This window comes from Rhinopithecus bieti, unplaced genomic scaffold (assembly GCF_001698545.2).
Source record: "Rhinopithecus bieti isolate Rb0 unplaced genomic scaffold, ASM169854v2 scaffold_12573, whole genome shotgun sequence".
Classification (NCBI taxonomy): Eukaryota; Metazoa; Chordata; class Mammalia; order Primates; family Cercopithecidae; genus Rhinopithecus; species Rhinopithecus bieti.
In genome coordinates this window covers 2412550-2431312 of record NW_016807321.1, presented here as the reverse complement: position 1 = coordinate 2431312, position 18763 = coordinate 2412550, and the positions used below count along the sequence as shown (strand labels likewise).

General features: G+C 55.8%; 1 protein-coding gene across 7 annotated transcripts in view; it reads right to left on the bottom strand.

The window, feature by feature from the left end:
- The window catches only part of MYT1 (myelin transcription factor 1), a 117982-nt gene that overhangs the window by 6988 nt on the left and 92231 nt on the right, over window positions 1–18763 (bottom strand). For 4 of the 7 annotated variants that reach the window (XM_017881328.1, XM_017881324.1, XM_017881327.1 and 1 more), the window contains 9 exons: window positions 17364–17578; window positions 15643–15848; window positions 14732–15001; window positions 12847–13001; window positions 11740–11802; window positions 11555–11623; window positions 7455–7517; window positions 6961–7044; window positions 2544–2765 (listed from right to left, as the gene is read on the bottom strand). In XM_017881328.1, coding sequence (XP_017736817.1) covers window positions 2544–2765; window positions 6961–7044; window positions 7455–7517; window positions 11555–11623; window positions 11740–11802; window positions 12847–13001; window positions 14732–15001; window positions 15643–15848; window positions 17364–17578 — 1347 coding nt within the window. The remainder of the gene's footprint in view (window positions 1–2543; window positions 2766–6960; window positions 7045–7454; window positions 7518–11554; window positions 11624–11739; window positions 11803–12846; window positions 13002–14731; window positions 15002–15642; window positions 15849–17363; window positions 17579–18763) is intronic. The other 3 variants (XM_017881326.1, XM_017881330.1, XM_017881325.1) reach the window with 2 other exon arrangements.

The following is an 18763-nucleotide window of genomic DNA, read 5'->3' as shown; positions in this document are numbered from 1 at the left end:
GGTCACCCACCACGGCCAGCCCAGGGTCACATACCACGGCCAGCCCAGGGTCACCCACCACGGCCAGCCCAGGGTCACCCACCACGGCCAGCCCAGGGTCACATACCACGGCCAGCCCAGGGTCACATACCACGGCCAGCCCAGGGTCACCCACCACGGCCAGCCCAGGGTCACATACCACGGCCAGCCCAGGGTCACCCACCAGGGCCAGCCCTGGGTCACCCACCACGGCCAGCCCAGGGTCACACACCACGGCCAGCCCAGGTCACATACCACGGCCAGCCCAGGGTCACCCACCACGGCCAGCCCAGGGTCACATACCACGGCCAGCCCAGGGTCACCCACCATGGCCAGCCCAGGGTCACGCACCATGACAAGGCCAGGGTCACACACTATGGGATAGTCTAGCGGTCACCACGACTAGTCTGGGGTCAGACACCATGACCAGCCCAGGGTTACACATTATGGGTTAACAGAAGGTATGTTCACTTCACCTAGATGACCCGGAGGGCCTCCCTATGGCCAAACTGTGTTCTATGGGGAAAAAGAAGCTACATCTTGGCAGGGCAGAGGCTGGGAAGGGGACACTCCAGAGCTTACCTCACTTGGCACAGCCATAGCTGGCCCTAACTGATACTCGAGGGGCCAGGGCAGTGTTGCTCTGGGTAACGCTCCCTCTGGGGTCTGAGGTCCACATGACCCGCTTGCCCGTACTTTGCAGCCCGGACCTCCCAGAGGAGCCGGTTCTAGCTGACTCTGCCTCTGAGATACCCTCTAGGATGTGGTGGTAACGACAATCACAGATCACTCCTCGGATACAGACACTCGAGCAGAAAAAGGCATTAAAATTGTACATTCTCAGGCATGATTTCCTTTATGAAGTGATTGTATCCACGGCATAAGTAAAGGTTGATTGAGGCAAGGTGAGACGTCTTTAGGAAGCCCAGCGTGAGTCTCTGCCCACCTGACCCTGGCTGCAGTAGCCTCCTTTAGTGGCCTTCCTGGCTTCTGCGACTGTGACCATGCCAGCTGCCCGTGCCAGATCTAGTCTCTCCTCTGCCTTCTGCCAGGGCCCCTCACTCACAGTGAACGCTGAGTCCTTGCTAGCTGGCAGCCAGATAAGCCCTGGCCCAGAACTTTCTACCTCATTTCCTTTCGCTGCCTCTCCCTGGCTCCAGCCCCCCAGCACCTCCAACCTCATCCAGCGGGCCAGGCTGTTCTCAGCTCCAGCCACTTCACTGAGGCCTTGTGCCACAGACATCTCAGACCAAGCTGCTACCTCCTTCTCAAAGAGGACTTTCTTGTCCTCTTTGTAATTTACGTATTTATTTATTTACAGGCTGTCCCACCTACTGTGCCCCAAATGCACTCTACAAGGATAAGGGTTAGTTGTCCTTTTCTTCTCTGCTCTCTCTCCAGGGCTGGGTACATGGTGCAAATGCTTTTGTTGAATGAGTGAGTTAATTAATCTTGTAGGGGAGGAAGGAAGGGAAAAGGGAGGGGAGGTGAAGAAAAAGAAGAGAAGGTGAGGAAGGGGAGGGAAGGGAAGGGGAAGGTGGGGGGGAAGGAAGGGGAGAGGAAGAAGGGGAGGAGAGGGGGTGCAGGAGGGGAGGGGAAAGAGAAGAGGAGGGAAGGGGAGGGGGAGAGGAGGGGAAAGGGAAGGAGGAAGGGGAAGGAAGGGAGGGAGAGAGGAGGGAAGAGGGGAAGGGGGAGGGAGAGAGGGAGGAAGGGAGAGGAAGAAAAAGGGGAGGGAGAGGGGAGGGGAAGGGGAAGGGAGGGGAAAGAAGGAAATGGGGAGGGATAGGGGAAGGGAGAGGGGAGGAAAGGGGAGGGAAAGGGAAGGAGGAAGGGAGGGAGGAGAGGAAAGGAGGGAGAAGGGAGAGGAAGGAGGAGGGAAAAAGGGGAGGGGAGGGACAGGGGAGGGAATGAAGAGTCAGCATTGGCCCTAGGCCCAGACACAGGGTTTCTGATGGGACCAGGCACTTATTGTCGCCATAGGACACACACAGGAAGTGGGGGCTGGTGAAGCAAGGTCCCTCAGCTCCACAGCAGGTGCTGGAGGGCAGGTGAGAGGTGGTGAGTGCTGCCCAGGCCCACTGCCAGACAGTGAGGGGTCGCCAGCTCCCTTGCAAAGCAGGCAGGGGTCTCTGCCCAGAGTTCAAAGAAGAGGTGTGCATGGGAGAGACACGGCAAAAGGTGTAGGAGACACACTTTTCCTGAGAAGTTGTCAGCCTGCTAAGAGAACATGTCAGACCCAGGGCTCTGCTCATGTGTGGCCTCTGTGTCCAGCATCACACCCAGCCTGGAAGGACTCCATCAGGATGTGGAAGGGTGGCTTATGAGGGAAGACGCATGGCGAAGACATAACCAACAGCATCACCTGGCACAACAGACCCACTAGCCCCCCCCATCCGCTACCCATGCGGCCTGGCCTTTCCCTTGAGAACCTTTGGTCACACGGAGTCCTGGTCTGGCTTCAGCCCCAGGCCCCAGGCAAGGGTCCCTACTGACTGCAGAGGGGCAGGGCCTGCAGGCACAGTTACCTCCGGTGGGTGAGGAAACTCCCATTGGCGTGGCCAGAGCCGTCACAGCCCGGGGTGGGGCAGGTCGGTCCTTCATTCTTCAGGGACTTCCAGGAGAATGACGAGCCATTGAGGGAACCTTCCTTCTGCCTGCGGGCGGCCAGTGGGCAGCCGGACGCGCTCCTGTGAGAGGCGTATTTTCCGCTGATGTGACCAAGCCCCACACAGCCTGGAACTGGGCACCTGGGCACAGAAAGGCCAGGGTGAGTACAGGGCGAAGAGTTGGGAGGAGAAGCCTGGAGACGCTCCCAAGCCAGACACGAGAGAGCCCAGCATCACACATTAAAGGCCTTCCGAGTGAGGCAGGGAGGGCAGTTGAGGTCCTGGAGCCTCAGGGAAGAACCTGGCCCTTCCCGGCTGAATGTGAAGACTGCAGGGCCACGCTCCCTCTTCCGCCTTGGCCTCACAGCCCCTGTATGGCTGGAGTCTCCGCAGCCACCTTCTTTCCGTGCCCTCCAGCAGCTATGACCCTGAGCCTGGGGGCTGCCCTCAAGTTCACTCCAAGCCTTGCTGCTGGAGTCACTTATGTGTCACTCAGCAATGTGGAGCCATGTTGTCAGCTGAGACCACCCAGAGGCTACTCCCTGGGAGCTTGCATCAAGCACAGGCCCGGGGGCCTATGGATCCATGAGAATGACAAGGTACCCTAAGCAGGGGAGCTCAGGGACAGCAGGGGCCTGTCACCCCACAGCCTCCCAGACTGAGGCCAGTGCAATCGGGGGCAATGCCCACAGATGTTGCAGCTTTGACACAACTGAGATCTATGTTCTAGAAGGAAGAACACAGGCCTCATGTGGGGGAGACTCGCTAGGACATCCCATAATCACTCCTGCCTGAGGCTGGCCTTACATGGTGGTTCCCTTTCTTTTGTTCTGGGTGTTCCAAGAGAGAGATAGAGGCCCTTATGACAATAACATAAATTCAGATTGGCAAATGCCTCGAGCACAGTGTGGGTCAGAGACAAACAGGACAATGACAATGCAGAGGGCCCAGGCCCAAGACCTCTCTGAGTGTCTGTCCCCACTGCCTCAGGGAAGGACCTGGACCAGGATTTGGGGATCTGAGGGACCACGTCATCCGGGAACCCACTCCAAACCTAGGACAAGATCTTCAATCTGCAAGGCTCATTCTTATCTCTCCATAAATGAAACTCATCCAAATTCCCATTTGTCACATGCTCAACTGTGCTGATTACCTGGCAACACAAGACCCCAAGAGAGGACATTGCTCCATTTACAAAGAGATCCACGGGGATACAGGGAAGTCACAGCGCAGGAAGCGCTCCGGAGGACGGTAGCGGGGGGTGGGGGCAGTGGCAGAGGCTCCTGCTGCAGGGGTGAGATGGGGGCACAGGGCTGCGTTGCTCAGTGGGAGGTCAACGAGGCCTGGGCAGGGAGGGCAGCATCCGGCTCCTTGCCCCCACGCTGGCCTCATCTCTGAAGCTGCCATTTCAGGCACTTCCCAGCCACCTCAGCCAGGGCCCTGCTTCCTCTCTCTCCACAGGCCCCTCTCAGGGCTCTTTTCCCTTTGTTGCTCATCCCACCCACCCAGCCCTCAGACATTCACAGGACATTCCCTGAGCAGTCCAAGGCTGTCTCAACCCCATCCAGAGCAGAGACACTGCCAGCGGCCCCGATGGGGGCTTTGGGAAGTTCACATTCAATGTCCAGCCCCCCTCAGACGGGGATGCCTCCCAGCCGTGGGGCCCTGGGGGGCACCTGTGCCAGGCACAGCCGACCCTGAGGTGAGGACCTGGGCTGGGAAGAGGCACTGGCCAAATGGGAAGTGGCTCTTCAGTTACTCTACACGGTCGAGTCTGAATTATTATTATTATTATTATTATTATTATTATTATTATTGAGACGGAGTCTCAATGTGTTGCCCCGGCTGGAGTGCAGTGGCACGATCTCAGCTTGCTGCAACCTCCACCTCCTGGCTTCAAGCAATCCTCCTGCCTCAGCCTCCCAAGTAGCTGGGATTACAGGCGCCCGCCACCACACCCAGTTGATTTTTGTATTGTTAGTAGAGATGGGGTTTCACCATGTTGGCCAGGCTGGTCTCAAATTCCTGACCTCAGGTGATCCGCCCACCTTGGCCTCCCAAAATGCTGGGATTACAGGCATGAGCCACAGCGCCTGGCCCAAATCTGAATTATTTTTACTCCCTTTCTTGCAAAACACTAGTCCCCTTCATCAAGGGAAACTGTTTTTGTTCCCCTGGGTCACATACATGGAGAGGATTTCAGATTTCAAGTATGTTCTCTTTCTCACAACACCGTGTGTGGAGACTTTCAAGCCGTCAGGGACATCATGTTGAGACGTGCTGGGGCAGGGGTGCGGGCACTGAGCTGGTGAGGCCTCTGTGCTTCTTGGGTGAGCTAGTGTTTCCTGTCACATATTGGGGGGCAGAAGCCATGTGTGCCAGTGACATGAGAAACATGGCCAGGACCAGGAACCAGAGGTGCATTTCATTTGTCGGGTGTCTGTGTGGCCAGGGGCAGCGTGGCCTCCCCTCTGGGGACAATGGGCAGGGCAGGGGGACATTCGCCTCTTGACTCCCATGGTGGCGCCTCCGCAGGACTTTTATGACCAGTTATAAAGCTGTGGCAAAGGGATTTACCACCAAGTGCCTGTTGTGACTCAGTTTTAAATAGTGCAGGCATGAGACGTCATAAAAAGGGCTTGCTCCACCAGGCTCTCCAGATCACAGCTCATGCACGCTGACAAAATCCCATCCCTCAGCAAGACCTGACACATCCATTCGAGTTTCTGCTTCGATCTGCATCTGTTTAAAGACGTTGGGCAATTATAAATGCAGTTAAAGTTTATGGCTGGGGAGGCAAACCCCTGTAAAACGGAGGCGTTAAGTGGTCAGGTTCCCTCTGCCGTGGAGCCATTAGGAACTTCGTCTATCCTGCAAATGCTTAAGTGTTTCTCAAAGTCGAGTCTCCACTTGGCTGCAGAACTCTTGTTTTTTTTAAAGCTAAGTTGACAGCACATTAGAAAGGAAAACCGTTTTTCCTGATTAATTTGAAAAATGCTGATCTTGATTTTAGTTATCTGCAAATGCAGCACGATTCACTTGTAATATCCCTGCCAGCAGGATCCTTGCCAAATCCATAAAGGTGTTGCACTTATATGATCGTAGCAAATTCCTGGATTCTCAGGGGCAAAATGTTTTTTCTACACCTCAGCATTTAGCGTGCGGCCTTCATAGTACTAACAACCACAAATTTTGCATTGTTAATTTAGCATTCATTACAGTTTTATTGTAAAAAGTAAACAAACAAGCCACAGCCTATTACACCAAACAGCTGGTGGGGCCAGCCCTTCCGAAGGATGTGATGTTGGTCAGTTAGGTTCCTCCAGGGGCACAGCTGGAGCGAGCTACCAAGAGGGGCAACCCAATCTCAGCCAAGTTGCCCCCTCCCCAGGGGTGAGGTCCGCCTGCCCTTGGCCCAGCAGGTAACACAATCAGGGCAACCTGTTTCCTGTGGGCATAGTAGGGCCGTGTCCTGACCAAGCCAGCCCCAAGGCCCTGGGCAACAAAGTGTACAGAGCCATCATTTCCGCCGCTCACCTGCTGGGGAACCCACTGCCCGTTTTGCCAGATGTCAGCTCTGAAAGTACCTCGGTCCTGGGCACATTGGCCAGTGGGCCGCCCGGTTAGAGTCTGTGGCAAAGCATTGCCCCCACCTACAAGTGGGCAGTGCAGGGGACCCATCCCCTATTGGGAGAATAGGCTTGCGAGGACACAAACCCCCACCGAGTAAGACAACACAGAGTCAGGGTTCCCGTGAGCCCCACAAAGACACATCAGCCCCACCCTGCCCCAGTGGGGAGAGCAACAGAGGAGATTCTTTTTGCCTCAAGGACTTTGGGTCACTTAAGGCCAAGGATGTCCTCTCCTTCACCCAACAGTGTCTGGTGTCCAGTTTAGATCCTCCCAGCTCTCTGTCTACCAGCTCTCTGCATCGGTGTGTGGGTGGACGGACACATGGGGTTTGAAGCTTCAACGTCTTTCTAACCACCCTCTTCTCCTTGACTTCTGCACCTCACCTTTCCTGCAGACAAAAGTCTGCAGGTTGCAAGGCCCTGGGGCCCACTCCCAGGTGGCCCTAAGACATAGGTAGAAGGGTGCTCTGCCTCTCCCAGCCCCGTCAAATACTCCAGACCTGAGAAGCCCGGAGGCTCTGGCACCCACGCCCTCCGTACTCACATCTTCACAGGTGCCAACGTGCAGCGAGAGCTTCCATAAAACAGTGAGGTGACCCATTGTATTAACGAAAAGAGACTCTAGCAGGCATTTTTTACATTATAAAACATAGGAAAATCTCAATTCTGCAAAGCAATGAAAGAGCCAGCATGGCCCAACGTACTTCATCAGCTCGGGGTCCTCCTTGTCGTCCTTGGTGGGTGCCACCTTGACTCCACTTTTCTTTGCACGAGGGCAGCCGGACAAGCTGATTTTGAAAGAGGAAAAAAGGCCACCTTAGTGCTAGAACAGCGGCTTCTCACACCCGTTCATCTCATCCTCGCCCCTCACGCTCTGTGACCCCAGGTTGGGGTGGGAGAGAATGAGGGCAACTGATGGATCCATTGTAAGAAGCAGAAACCACAGACACGGAGCCTTCGCACGAGGCAGCAGGGTCAGAAGGAGAAGCATTTCCATGAGCCCCTAACCCTGACGCTTTGTCTTTTATCTTACTGCAGAGGGCAACCTCATCAGGTTCTGGAAATGGCAACAATTCAGATTAAAGAGATGGAAATGGACTCCAGCGGTCAGCAACATTAGTGTCTTCCAATCTTCATCTAAGGAAGAGATTCCCTACACACCCCTGGGGCCCAGGACTTGAGGGCGTGGCAGGCTCACCTCCGGTGTGAAGCGTAGTTCCCTGTGATATGGCCAGAGCCGTCACAGCCAGGCGTGGGGCACCTGCAGAGGAAAGCAGAACTGGAACCAGAGCCCGTGAAGACGTTTAGCCCCGGCCCAGAGCCCTGGGACTCCCAGAGGAAAGCCTTCCGGGCGCAGTCCTTGAGTGAGCCCACTCACATTCCCTTATCCACAGAGGAACATCACTGATGTTCACCCCAGCTGCCTACTGCCAGCAACAGGGGTCTGAAGAGATCATCTCGGGGGTTCAGTACTTTCCTCCCCTGTCTCCCCAAGGGAGACCAGGAAGTCTGAGAGGACAGCAGCCAAATGCTGCTCCAGCATCAGTTTACACCCAGGCACCAAACCTGGGCACTGGGACAGGCCTACAGGGTCCACAGCAGCCCAAGGACACGAAGGGCTCCCAGCTTGGACTTCTGTAGGGTCTAGGCTGCACTAAAGGCATTCAGAGCATATCTGAGCCATAACTTCAAGCATGAGTTCTCCAGATCCTAAGACCAGTACATCTTCTTGGACGGGCTGGGAGCTTGCCCTCACAAAGGGTTGCCACCATGGGCTGGTAAATGAACAGAGGGTTTTTTGCCCACCTGCTGCATAGCAGATGGCGCTGGCCACGCCAGGCCTGGCTGTTGTGTAGCGTGACTTCAGAGTTCATACAGCCAGTAGCTTACAGCAGACTAAGGAGGAGAAGCACACAAGTCCAACTTCATACACCCAAAACTATGTGATGAATGCATCACGGGAGGTGGTACAAAATTCCACTTTAATATTACAAGCACGGATGCTATTTTCTTCCGAATGTCCAGTGAGGAAAAATATGTGAGTTCCTGCTGATGTTAGAGTGGGAGGAGGTGACCTGATTGTGCGGGTAGATCCATCCCCCGTCAGGGCTGCTCTCTGTGCCTCACCCCTCATGAGCATCCTGACCCTGTAGGAGCCAGGCAAGACTTCAGTGCTTGTGTCCAGATCACCTGCTACTCATGGGCACTTTGCTGTGGCGCTCAGACCCCAGGGAGGACGTCTCACTTTCCATGCTGCCGGCCCTTCCTCACCGGAGTCTTCCACCAGCACATGTGACATCTGGCCACTGGGGCAGGACATCTCCTCGCTTAGAGGAAGATGCGGCCGGGCACAGCCTGGCACCCAAAGGGCTATGGCGGCACAGCAGGGCTGGCCCCACCTCTTGCAACCTTCTCTTCAGCCCCTAGGAGTTTTCTCGGGACGCCCTCATGGGGAGTCTCAGGTTCCTTCATCCTCGCCCTGTGGGCCACACGTTGGATACCTTGCTGGCCAGCCCAGAGAACCAAAGATGGCCTGCCTCTCCTTCCTGAGTTGGCAGCTGTTCAAGTGGCCACATGGGGCTCCAGCTCCTTGTCTCAGTGGCAGGAAAGCATCGGGTAGAGCTCCGGTTCAGTGCGGTGGGCAAGTGGCCACTCAGGTGCCAGAGTGACAGACCCACAGCAGCTCCAGGCCTCGACGGGGATAAGCACAGCATTGGGCTGTGAGTGGCATCAGCAGCAGAGCAGATACTCCCCGATGGCATCTGTGAGTGAGTCTCAGGTGGGGGTATAACTCCCAAGGGGCCGGCAGGTACCTAACACACAGGTGGGGCCATCCTGCACTCCTCACTGAGGCCGGATTCAATGGCTTTTCTCAAGAGTTGTGTCCAAGAGAGGAAAGTGCTCACATAGTCAGAGGAGCAGGTGTCCCCTCTGCATGCCCCTTATGGCCCTGTGGACCCCCAGGGTCAGCTGCAGGAATCTGGAGCCACCTCCACCCCTCCCACTGCCTGTTTCTGAGTGTCCCATCTGGGCAGAAGGGAGCACCATGTCTGAGGGACACCCTCTCCCTTGGCAATACACACCAGGTCTCACCTCTCTAAGCCCCATCCCTGTGCTGTGGACAGGCATTCTTCACCCTGCACAAAGCCTGTCATGCCCTGGCAGGTGTGTGTGGCTGTGGCCGGAGGCAACCATGTCCTCTCAGCCCTTGACCACATCAGACACATGGGAGGGAAGAGTGAACGCCCTTGGGATTCACTTAAAACACAGAACACACATCATCCGACTGTCACTGCAGCCAGTTGTGGACAGGGAGGTCATGAAAGGAACCTCATTTTTTCCAAGGCCACCTTCACCCATGGCTGCCACAAGGCTGATCAGAAGGAGCCAGTGCCCGATGCCCCCTCCCACAGGAGGTGGCAGAGAGCAAAGAGGTTGGTATATCAGGACACGTGGCGGGGCAGGACCACCATCGTCCCAAGCTCGTGCAGTGGTCGGAGGGAGGAGAGGAAGTGGCCTCCCATGGAAAGGCCCCTGGGGGGAGAGTGGAGCTTCTGAAGGAGCCTGGAGGCCTTGGCTGCCTGCCCACACCTTGCCAATGCTGATGAGTGGTTCACTTTCACACAGGGGAGGCTTTTGGTCGTTATTTCTAAAGAAGTTTGGAGTTAAAGTTCTTCACAGGCTCTTAGTCTTAAAAAAGCACTAACTCTCCCAGACGGCCATGTCTCCAGGCCGGAACCGTGCCAAGCTTCTTTCATCCACCTGGGCATCCACTTAGCAGGACAGAAAGGGCATGGGGACATGGGGCCACTGGCTGCACACAGCCACATTTCTTGCCCTTTCATTATTCAGGCCCTCAAATGGGAAACACCATGGGAACTAATCATAGAAAAGAAAGCAGAATTGGAAAAGGAAAACGGAATGCAAGAAAGATGGCAAGAGAAGAAGGAAAGAGGGAGAGAGGACAGTCCCAGAAGCTGCAGGACTGAGTGTTTCCTGGGTTTCTAGGACTAGACAAAGTGAGGGGCAGAATGAATGAACAAGTCAATGTGTGAATCGGCTGTGGTGATCTGAGCCTCAGAAAATGCTTATGTTGAAGCTATGAACTTCCAGGAAGGAAACTGAGATGGTGCACCCCACCCTGTGGGAACTGAGGGCCTGATGACACACTCCTCCTGGCTGCTGGGGCCAGGGCAGCCTCCAGAGAGAAACAGAGACAAGGCTGCTGGTGGGGGCTCTGGGAGGCCCAGAGCTTTCTGTCCAGCTCTGAGCCAGCTAAGGTCCTTAGAAGCCCTTCAGCAATTTCATTTCCTCATCTTAGAGGCACCAGTGCCCAGGATCCTGTCTGGCCCCAGAATGGAATGAGACAGGGTGTGTTGACCTGAATTCAGGGCCCCCAACACAGAGGGCTATGGGAGGGAGGGACACCCCCGGAGAGGGGTGCCCTGAGGAGACAAGAATGGGACCCCCTTCCTCCAAGGCCTCAGCTCAACCCCGGTGCCCAGGAGGTGCTCCCCGTGGCTCAGGGTCACATACATAGGCTGTGGAGTCACAGCACAACTGGAGGCATGAAAACCAAAGGCAATAACAGTCCCTGACTCCAACCCCAAGAGGACACTGATACCTGGAAACCTCTGGGTGCTTGCGCCTGGCTGTGCGGGACTGTCAAGCAGGCTGGCTGGTGCCTGCAGGGCCTGCCCTGCCCATGTGTTAGGTAGGGGCAGGGAGGTGCAGAAGCAGAAATGGGTGAGCCCAGCAAACAGAAGGCACAAGCATGGAGGAAGAGGGCATCAGGGCTAAGGCAGAAGCAGCTGGAGCATGACAGGAGGGGGAGGACAAGGAGCTTTCTCTTCATGATCAGCGTTCAGTTCATTCAGCAAGAGCCACACAGCCTGCGGCCTGCCGAGCCACGGCAGGGCTCACATTCCCTGGTCGGTTCTGGGCTTTTCCCAAATCTCTAGGGCAGTGAGAAGGCAGGCCCAAACAGCCCTGTCCGGGTCTTCAGGAGAGGCTGGAGGGTGGGGAATGGGGCAAGAGCAGCGCAGGAGCCTGCAGCAGCCCCTAGCCCCCAGCGGAGAGGTGAACAGCAGAGCTCAGAGCAGGGGCACAGAGGCAGAGCAGCCCCAGCCAAGCAGAATCGGCCCCTCCACGGCCCTGCCCCTCTGCCCATCTCAGGAGAGCTAGGGCCAGCCGAGGCTTGGCACCTTGGAGAAGGCTGATTTTGGCAGGAGCCTCATGGAAGGAGAGCAAAGCGAGGGTGCCGCCCAAGAGACAGGAGGTCAGGGAGCGCAAACATACTTGAGGTCAGCAGAGTGGGCAGCCATGAGGTTTCTGAGGCTCTTGTCAGCAAGAGGGCAACCAGAGAGGCTGAAAGAGAAGAGATGGGATATTGGGGTAAGCCAAAGAGGGGAGCAGAGGAGGAGGAGCGGAGGAAGACCCACCAAGAAGCACCCAGGCCAGACAGACCCGAGCGGGAGACAAACCTGCGGTGGGAGGCATAGTTCCCAGTGATGTGGCCGCTGCCGTCACAGCCAGGGGTGGGACAGCTGGACAAAGGAAAAAGAGTGTCAGACCAGAGAGTGGTGTGTACCTGTCCCCCAGGCTAAGCCTGCTCTGCGAGGGTGACTGATGCCCACTCCTGGCTCGTGGCTCCTCCTCCCCTCAGTCCTTGGAGGACAGCCGGTGCCTCTCAGGCTGGAAGTTTCTCCCACACAACTTAAGAAGAAAAAGGTAACCAAATTAAAGTTGAGCTTAAAGTTAGGATGCCTGTGACGCACATGCTGTGTGTGCCCGTGTATGTGCCCGTGAATATTTAGGCAGGGAGCTCCTTCCCTTTTCCAGGCCCTGAAGCAGCAAGGCCTTCCCTGGATCCAGCCGCTCCCAGGAGGGCAAGACACAGGTGTGAGGGTACAAGAGGGGTTCAGGGTGGGGAGAAGAGGGACCCCAGAAATGTACTCTGAGCACATGTGAGAGGTGGATCACCTGTGGAGCAGGTGCCAGGCACAGCCTCTCACAGTCCCCTAGGAGAGGTGGCTGGCAATGAAGGCTGACCTGAAGGTCACTGACATCTCACCATTATCCATCAGCAACTTTGACTGTTCCAGCCCCGTGCGGACCAGCTCAGACACACAGCATCTGGGCCAGCCAGCATGACAGAGTTGAGGGTGGTGAGCCCTAAGGCAGTGCATTCCAGGCCTTGGCCACGGAGCCCTGGGCAGAACGTGCCCAGCTGCGGCCTCAGGGAGAGGGCTGGGCCTCTGGTTGCCCCGAGGGCTTCCAGTGGAGCTCTCTGAGGAACTCTCCTCCACTCTGCCCCTGCTCTGCTCTGTCCTGCTTGGTGAGCTTGGCCAGGGAATTTCTTTGTTCTTAATCACTTTTAGAAGATTGCAGTAAAGCCAACCACAACGCAAAGGTGTTGGGAAACCTCTGACTGCTCTGGCTCCTGTCGCAGGCCGCCCGGATCAAGGTGGTCAGGACAGGTCGGAGGAAGCCTGAGCAGACCCACTCGTCACGGGTCGGGACCGGGGCCTGTTCCTCCCCAGGCCACAGAGGGTCTCCTAGGAGCTGTGCCAGCCAAAGCAGGGACTCACGTGAGCAGCTCCTTCTTTATGTCCTTGGAGAGAAACTTCAGCTTAAAGTTGGTCAGGGTGACTTCCCCCGGATACTTCCGCTCCTCAAAATTCTCTTCCGACACTTCCTGGTCATCTGCTTCAGAAGAAGCAAAAGAATGGGCTGCTGGCTCTGACTGCAAAAAACCAGCAGGGAGATGTTTTAACCGGCTGGCGGGGAGGCCTGGGCGCCCAACCCGGTGGGCGAGGGAGAGGAACCCTTCAGGACAGTGCCTGGAGTCTCCTGTCTTCTGGATAAGGGAGGAAGACTTAACTCCCCAGCAAAACACAGAAGACAACACCCCCGAGGGGCCGGATCCCTCCCCCACTTCAGCCAGAGCTCCTGGGTTGCCCTAAAAATGAGAAGGCCTGGTGCTGCCCAGTGTGGCAGGCTCCTGACACTCTCCCTGGCCTCAGGTGTGTGGGTCCCCTCCACCACGCCACTCCACAGTGTAAACATCAGGATACTGTCCCTTCAGAGCCAGGGATGGCACTCAATAGACAGTAGGCACTAAATAAGCGTCACTGAAATGCCATGAAGATGGGACGGCACAACGAGGGTAATAATATACAAATTACGATCATTGCAGTGGCCTTGAAACCACCTGGCCTGACACGCCCACCAATGCGATGCCTTGACCATGGCAGGTACTTGATAAAGGCTTCAAACTGAATGCTGGGTATGGAGGCTCAGTGCTATGGACACAGGTCAGCAGGGCACAGTCCCCCCCACGGAGGGGCCAGGGGTCCATGAAGGGTCAGAAGACCAACATTCTGCAGGATGCTGTAACCAGAGCTCACATTCCAGTCCTGACAAGCACTCGCATGTGTCCCAGGCAGGTGGCTCAGGCTCCTAGGGCCCAGGTGCCACTCTTTTAAACTTGAGGTAACAGCAGTCCCTCACGGGCTTTTGGGGATCAAATGAGGAAATGCCCTTGAAGCCCACGGCCCAGCATAATAACAGTCTTCGGACAATTGGACCTTGTTGTGGGTTCCCAGGCTCCTCCTCTATAAAATGGGGCGACCTGAGGGTGGTGTGAGAGCCAGTGAGGAAGTCTGGCTCCCCACTGAGGCCGGATTATGGAGGGGGCCTGATCCAGCCCCCACCCTTCATAGGGGCCTAGCCCCACCTCCCTCATTCCTCCTTGAGGGTCTGGCCCTGCTCCTTCCGCAGGGACCCCTTCCACCTCCTGAGGGGCTTTAGGGGAGGGGAAGGAGAGGGAGAGAGAGAGGAGCCTGCTAGTCTCACACATGCCGCTGCTGCCACCTGGACCCTGGGCTGCCCTCAGAGCTGGACTTTTCTCTTCAGGACACACACCTCCTTGGGAAAAAACCCAGAATTAGCCTCTGAGGGCTCTTCTTTCACATGTTTTAGGGAATAACTAAAAAGGGAAGGATCCTCTGCTTCCCAGATCACAGTTCCAACACCCACGCCAGGTTGGTCCTGGTCTCAGGGACCTGGCACGGCCCACCATGGGCGATCCTAAGCCCATGGTGGTGGGAGGCTCAAAACCCAAGAAACCTGAGCTTTTCCCCAGTCAACTCATGGGATCTGAAAGACGCCTTTCTCCTCCCCATGCCTCCAGAGTGCCCACGTTGGTACTGGCCGCCACGCTCCACAGGGGTGAGAAGACCACCTCCTTCTTGACAGACAAGAAGCATGGCCCTGCTGCTGAAAATCCCACCTAGAGGGTGGGCCCCTGAGTCCCAGCCGCTCAGAAGATGAAGGACCCTTCACGAAAAGGGATGTCTCCCCCGAGGCTCTACTAGAACCTGTGAGGAGGAGCTTCCTTGAAAAGCCAACATTGCAACAACCTCAGGCAGGGCAAGCAGCCTCCTGACTGCTTGCCCAGGCGCCTGCACCCACCTCCTCAGGTTCCTCCTCTCTCAGGCGGCTGGGCTTGGTGTAGTCCAGAGGCCGGTCCCACTCATCCTGGCGGGAGGCCTGGCTGGACTGGGGAGAGGTCATGGAGCTGCTGGGGGCGCTGGTGCTGCTCTGGCGCTGGGAGGTGTCGGGAGACTTCACGCCGGGGCTGCTGCTGCAGCTGCTGCTGCTGGGGAAAGCCTGTTCTCGCCTGCGGTGTTTGTGCATGCTCAAGTCCAGGGTTCCATTTTCATCTACCTCAATATCCACAGACTGTAATTGCAAAGGTGAAATCTGTTAGCGATTCCAGCACCTTCCCGTGTGTGCCTTCTGGTACATTTTAATCAAATGTACAGAGTCGGAAACCCTGGTTCCCATAGAAGGAAGCAGAACAACACAGATAGACAGGCAGCGAGAGGGGAAAAATCCAACTGCCATTTCCTGATTTCCCATGAAGGAGGCCCTGCAATTCCTCTTGCCTTCCAACAGCACAAAACCCAGTCCCTCAGGACATGTCATAAACACGGGTAGGACCAGGTCCTCTGAGCAAGGAGAGTGTGTCAGTAACCACAAGACTCTGCGGAAAACACATGTGAACAGGGCACGTGCACCGCCCTGGACTCAGAAGGAGACACCTGGGAATGTGTGTGCACCACCCGCAGGCTCAGAGGGAGACACATGGGAACTTGTGCTCACAGCCCTTGGTCCCCCTTCACTCAGCACACCAGGTTCTCTTGGTGGACCCATCCAAGCTCTGCGGTCCTTGGGGCCAGGGCCAGGAGGGAGAAAAAGTAAAGAATGAGAATTGCCAGCTAGACACGAGCCATTCCTAGGGACATTTTGTGCGGACAGCAGGTGGGCCTGACTGCAAATTCCACCAACTCACCTCTCCCAAGAAAGGCGGATGCACTGACCTTGCTGGGGAGGTCCTGTGGCTTCGTGCTGAGGTTCTCAGGCATCTCCCAGCAGCGTGTGGAGAGGTTCAGGATGGCAGTGGCAGCCATGTGTGCAGCCTCGGCATCGTGTGAGTAGTCAAAGCCTGCAGAAGAGGATGAAGTGCTCCTCACATAACTACTGGAGGGGCTGTGCCTGGGGGAAGAGGCCTTTGGGAAAGGTTTGGCTGCAAAAAGGGAACAACACCAGGCTGATACACAACTTGAAAAGAGGCAGCAATGCAGACAAGTCAGTGGGGAGGGGGGACTTTGGGAGCGATTCAAGGGCCCAGGGCACAGCTATGTCAAAGTGGGCCGGGGGCTTGGCCACCCATCCCAGTCCCATGTCCTCACACACCTCATTCCCACCCACCCTCCTCTAGGGGACTGAGGAGACAATCTCGTTTCTGGCTCAGTGAAAATTTGGGCAAAAAGAATAAAAGCCTCCAAGACATTCCAGCAGCCCTGACATTTCAAACAAAAATAACTTGTCTGTCAGAAACTGAAGCATTCTGTAAATAGGATGAGTGTGCCGTATCGCCCAAATAGGAAAACTTTGTGACACCATCTCAAAGGGGTGTACCCATATTTAGGCTGACTTGGTGTCCCCAGTAACCATCACTGCCTCAAAAAAGTAACATGACTGCTCAAATGAACATGGCGAATGAAGGCACGCAATGTTATCTTTTCTAGTAATTGTACTGTAGCCGCAAAATCACTCTCATGCACAATGTTCTCAGCAATCACGATGTCACCAGTATATCCAGAAAGGTCTAGATATATTGGAAAGCTTATCGTGTGGTCCCCTCTCCACTGGTACCATTGCATTCCCTCATCCAAGTAGGTGTGTGTGCCCGGAGGCAGGAAGTCCTCCGCCCTGACGAGCAGGCTCTGCCAGAGTTAGGAGGAGAGTCACACCCCACTGGAGCTGCCGCAATCAGACTCGTCACTGTCATGTTTTGGGCTGACAACATCTGCCACAAAACGCCCTCCCAATCTCGTGTGTGCACCAAATGCTTTTCCATTCCGCATGCATTTCAGAGCTAATGAGCTTATTCCACAAACTAGGACGTAAGTGACAAGACAAGACAGAAAGGATTGTTCTTAAAGATTTGTAGGAATGATTTTTGTCAGTACAATTACCCAGAAAATTTGTCACTAATGTCACAAATAACACATTGTATCCGGTAAGACGGTCCCCACCAGGAGACCAATGGCTTCCCGCCAGGGCACTGGGCCCAGCCCCGCAGTCATCTGGCCCCACCCAGCCCACAGTCTGACCCTCCCCAGAGGCAGTGCTGGGAAATGGACGCCCGGCTGCGTTGGGATTAAACAGGTAGCACGAGGACAGCGGGGAGAGTGGGGTCTCCCGGGGTGAACCATGTTAGTGGAGCTGCTCTGAAGTCTTCGGAGACACACACTCATAACAGATCTGGGTTTTGTTTCACAAATAATTAGGAGACACATAAATGTTAATGGTGAGCATGAAGGTGGCAGCAGGAGTGAGACGCAGGCCCCAAGAAAGCCGCCACAGTGCCCACTGGGACAGCTGAGTCCTCCAGCCTGCATCGTGGTCCCCTCACGAGGGTGGAGATTCCCTCCCTAGTAGCTCCTCGAGACGGTCCCTCCTCCACTGCCCCTTGAATCCTGCCCCTCCCAGGAGCAACACGGAAGAGAAACAACAGCAATTCTCCCCAACTTACATTGAAAGGCTTTAGGTGAGGTTTCGCTGGTCTGAATCTTTGGGGCAAGCATGCGTTTGCCAAAAACCTGAGCATCGAAACTTGCGTAGTCAAAGGTGACCTTGGAGAACTTCTCCAGCTCCTTGGCCAAGTTGGCCCTGGGCGTGGTAGGGGCCACGTTGGGCCGGTAGCTCCCATATGGAGGGACCTCGAGCTGCTTCACGAAGCACATAGGCCTGGGGTGCAGTACAGGGATGCACAGCCAGTGAGATGGGACCCGGGGATCCCATGCCACCCTCCCCAACCCCAATCCACAGCCCAGGCAGGGGCCTCACAGCGTCTGGTGAGGAAGGAGACTCAGGGAGATACTCCCCCTGCATATTCCACCATTAAAGCTGGGCAGAGTTCCACCTCCCAGGGCCAAGGGTTCCCAGAGCAGGCCCATGAAGAATTGCCTGCAGGAAGGAAGCAATCGAGCCTCAAATAATCAACGGCCTGTCCTGCATCAGCTAGAGGAGGCCCAAGATTTTCCCCAGAACTTAGGAGAGCAGGTTTCAAACAGCTCAGCTACAACTGGAGTGAGTACCGGGCAGAGGGCAAACAGTAGCATAGCCCAGGACAACAGCAAGACACTCCAAGGCGGAATCAGCTAGAACTCCCCAGCAAGGAGGAAGCTGAGGAATCTACAGGAGACGCTAGTTGTATCAAGTGCATTTCTGAGGAGTGGTCTCAGGGCCAGGCCTGACCCTTCTTCATTCAGCCAGGGACTCAGCCCTCAGCTGCCCTCATCTTAAAGCTGTGTGGAGGTGAACCCTCAAGAACTGCTGGAAGGGTTAACAACAGACACGGAAAAGCTACTGCGAGCACTCAGTTCACTCCCACTGATGCTCTTGGAAGACTTCAGGATTTTACATGCACAAAAGATGGCATGAAGAAACTGGCATAGAAGGCACAGGAGGCAGGAAGACTGGTGGTAGATGCTGGTGACTACACAGGCACAGAGGGGTTTCTGAACCTGGCAGCTCAGAGAAGAGGAGGTCCCAGCAAGCAGCTATGGCTTTCTCTGTTCCTGTCTGGACCAAGCAGTGACTTCAGTCTGGAAAATGTGCAATCGGAATTAAGAAGGAACTGACAGGCCGGGTGCAGTGGCTCAAGCCTGTAATCCCAGCACTTTGGGAGGCCGAGACGGGCGGATCACGAGGTCAGGAGATCGAGACCATCCTGGCTAACACGATGAAACCCCGTCTCTACTAAAAAATACAAAAAACTAGCCGGGCGATGAGGCGGGCGCCTGTAGTCCCAGCTACTCGGGAGGCTGAGGCAGGAGAATGGTGTGAACCCGGGAGGCGGAGCTTGCAGTGAGCTGAGATCTGGCCACTGCACTCCAGCCTGGGCGACACAGCGAGACTCCGTCTCAAAAA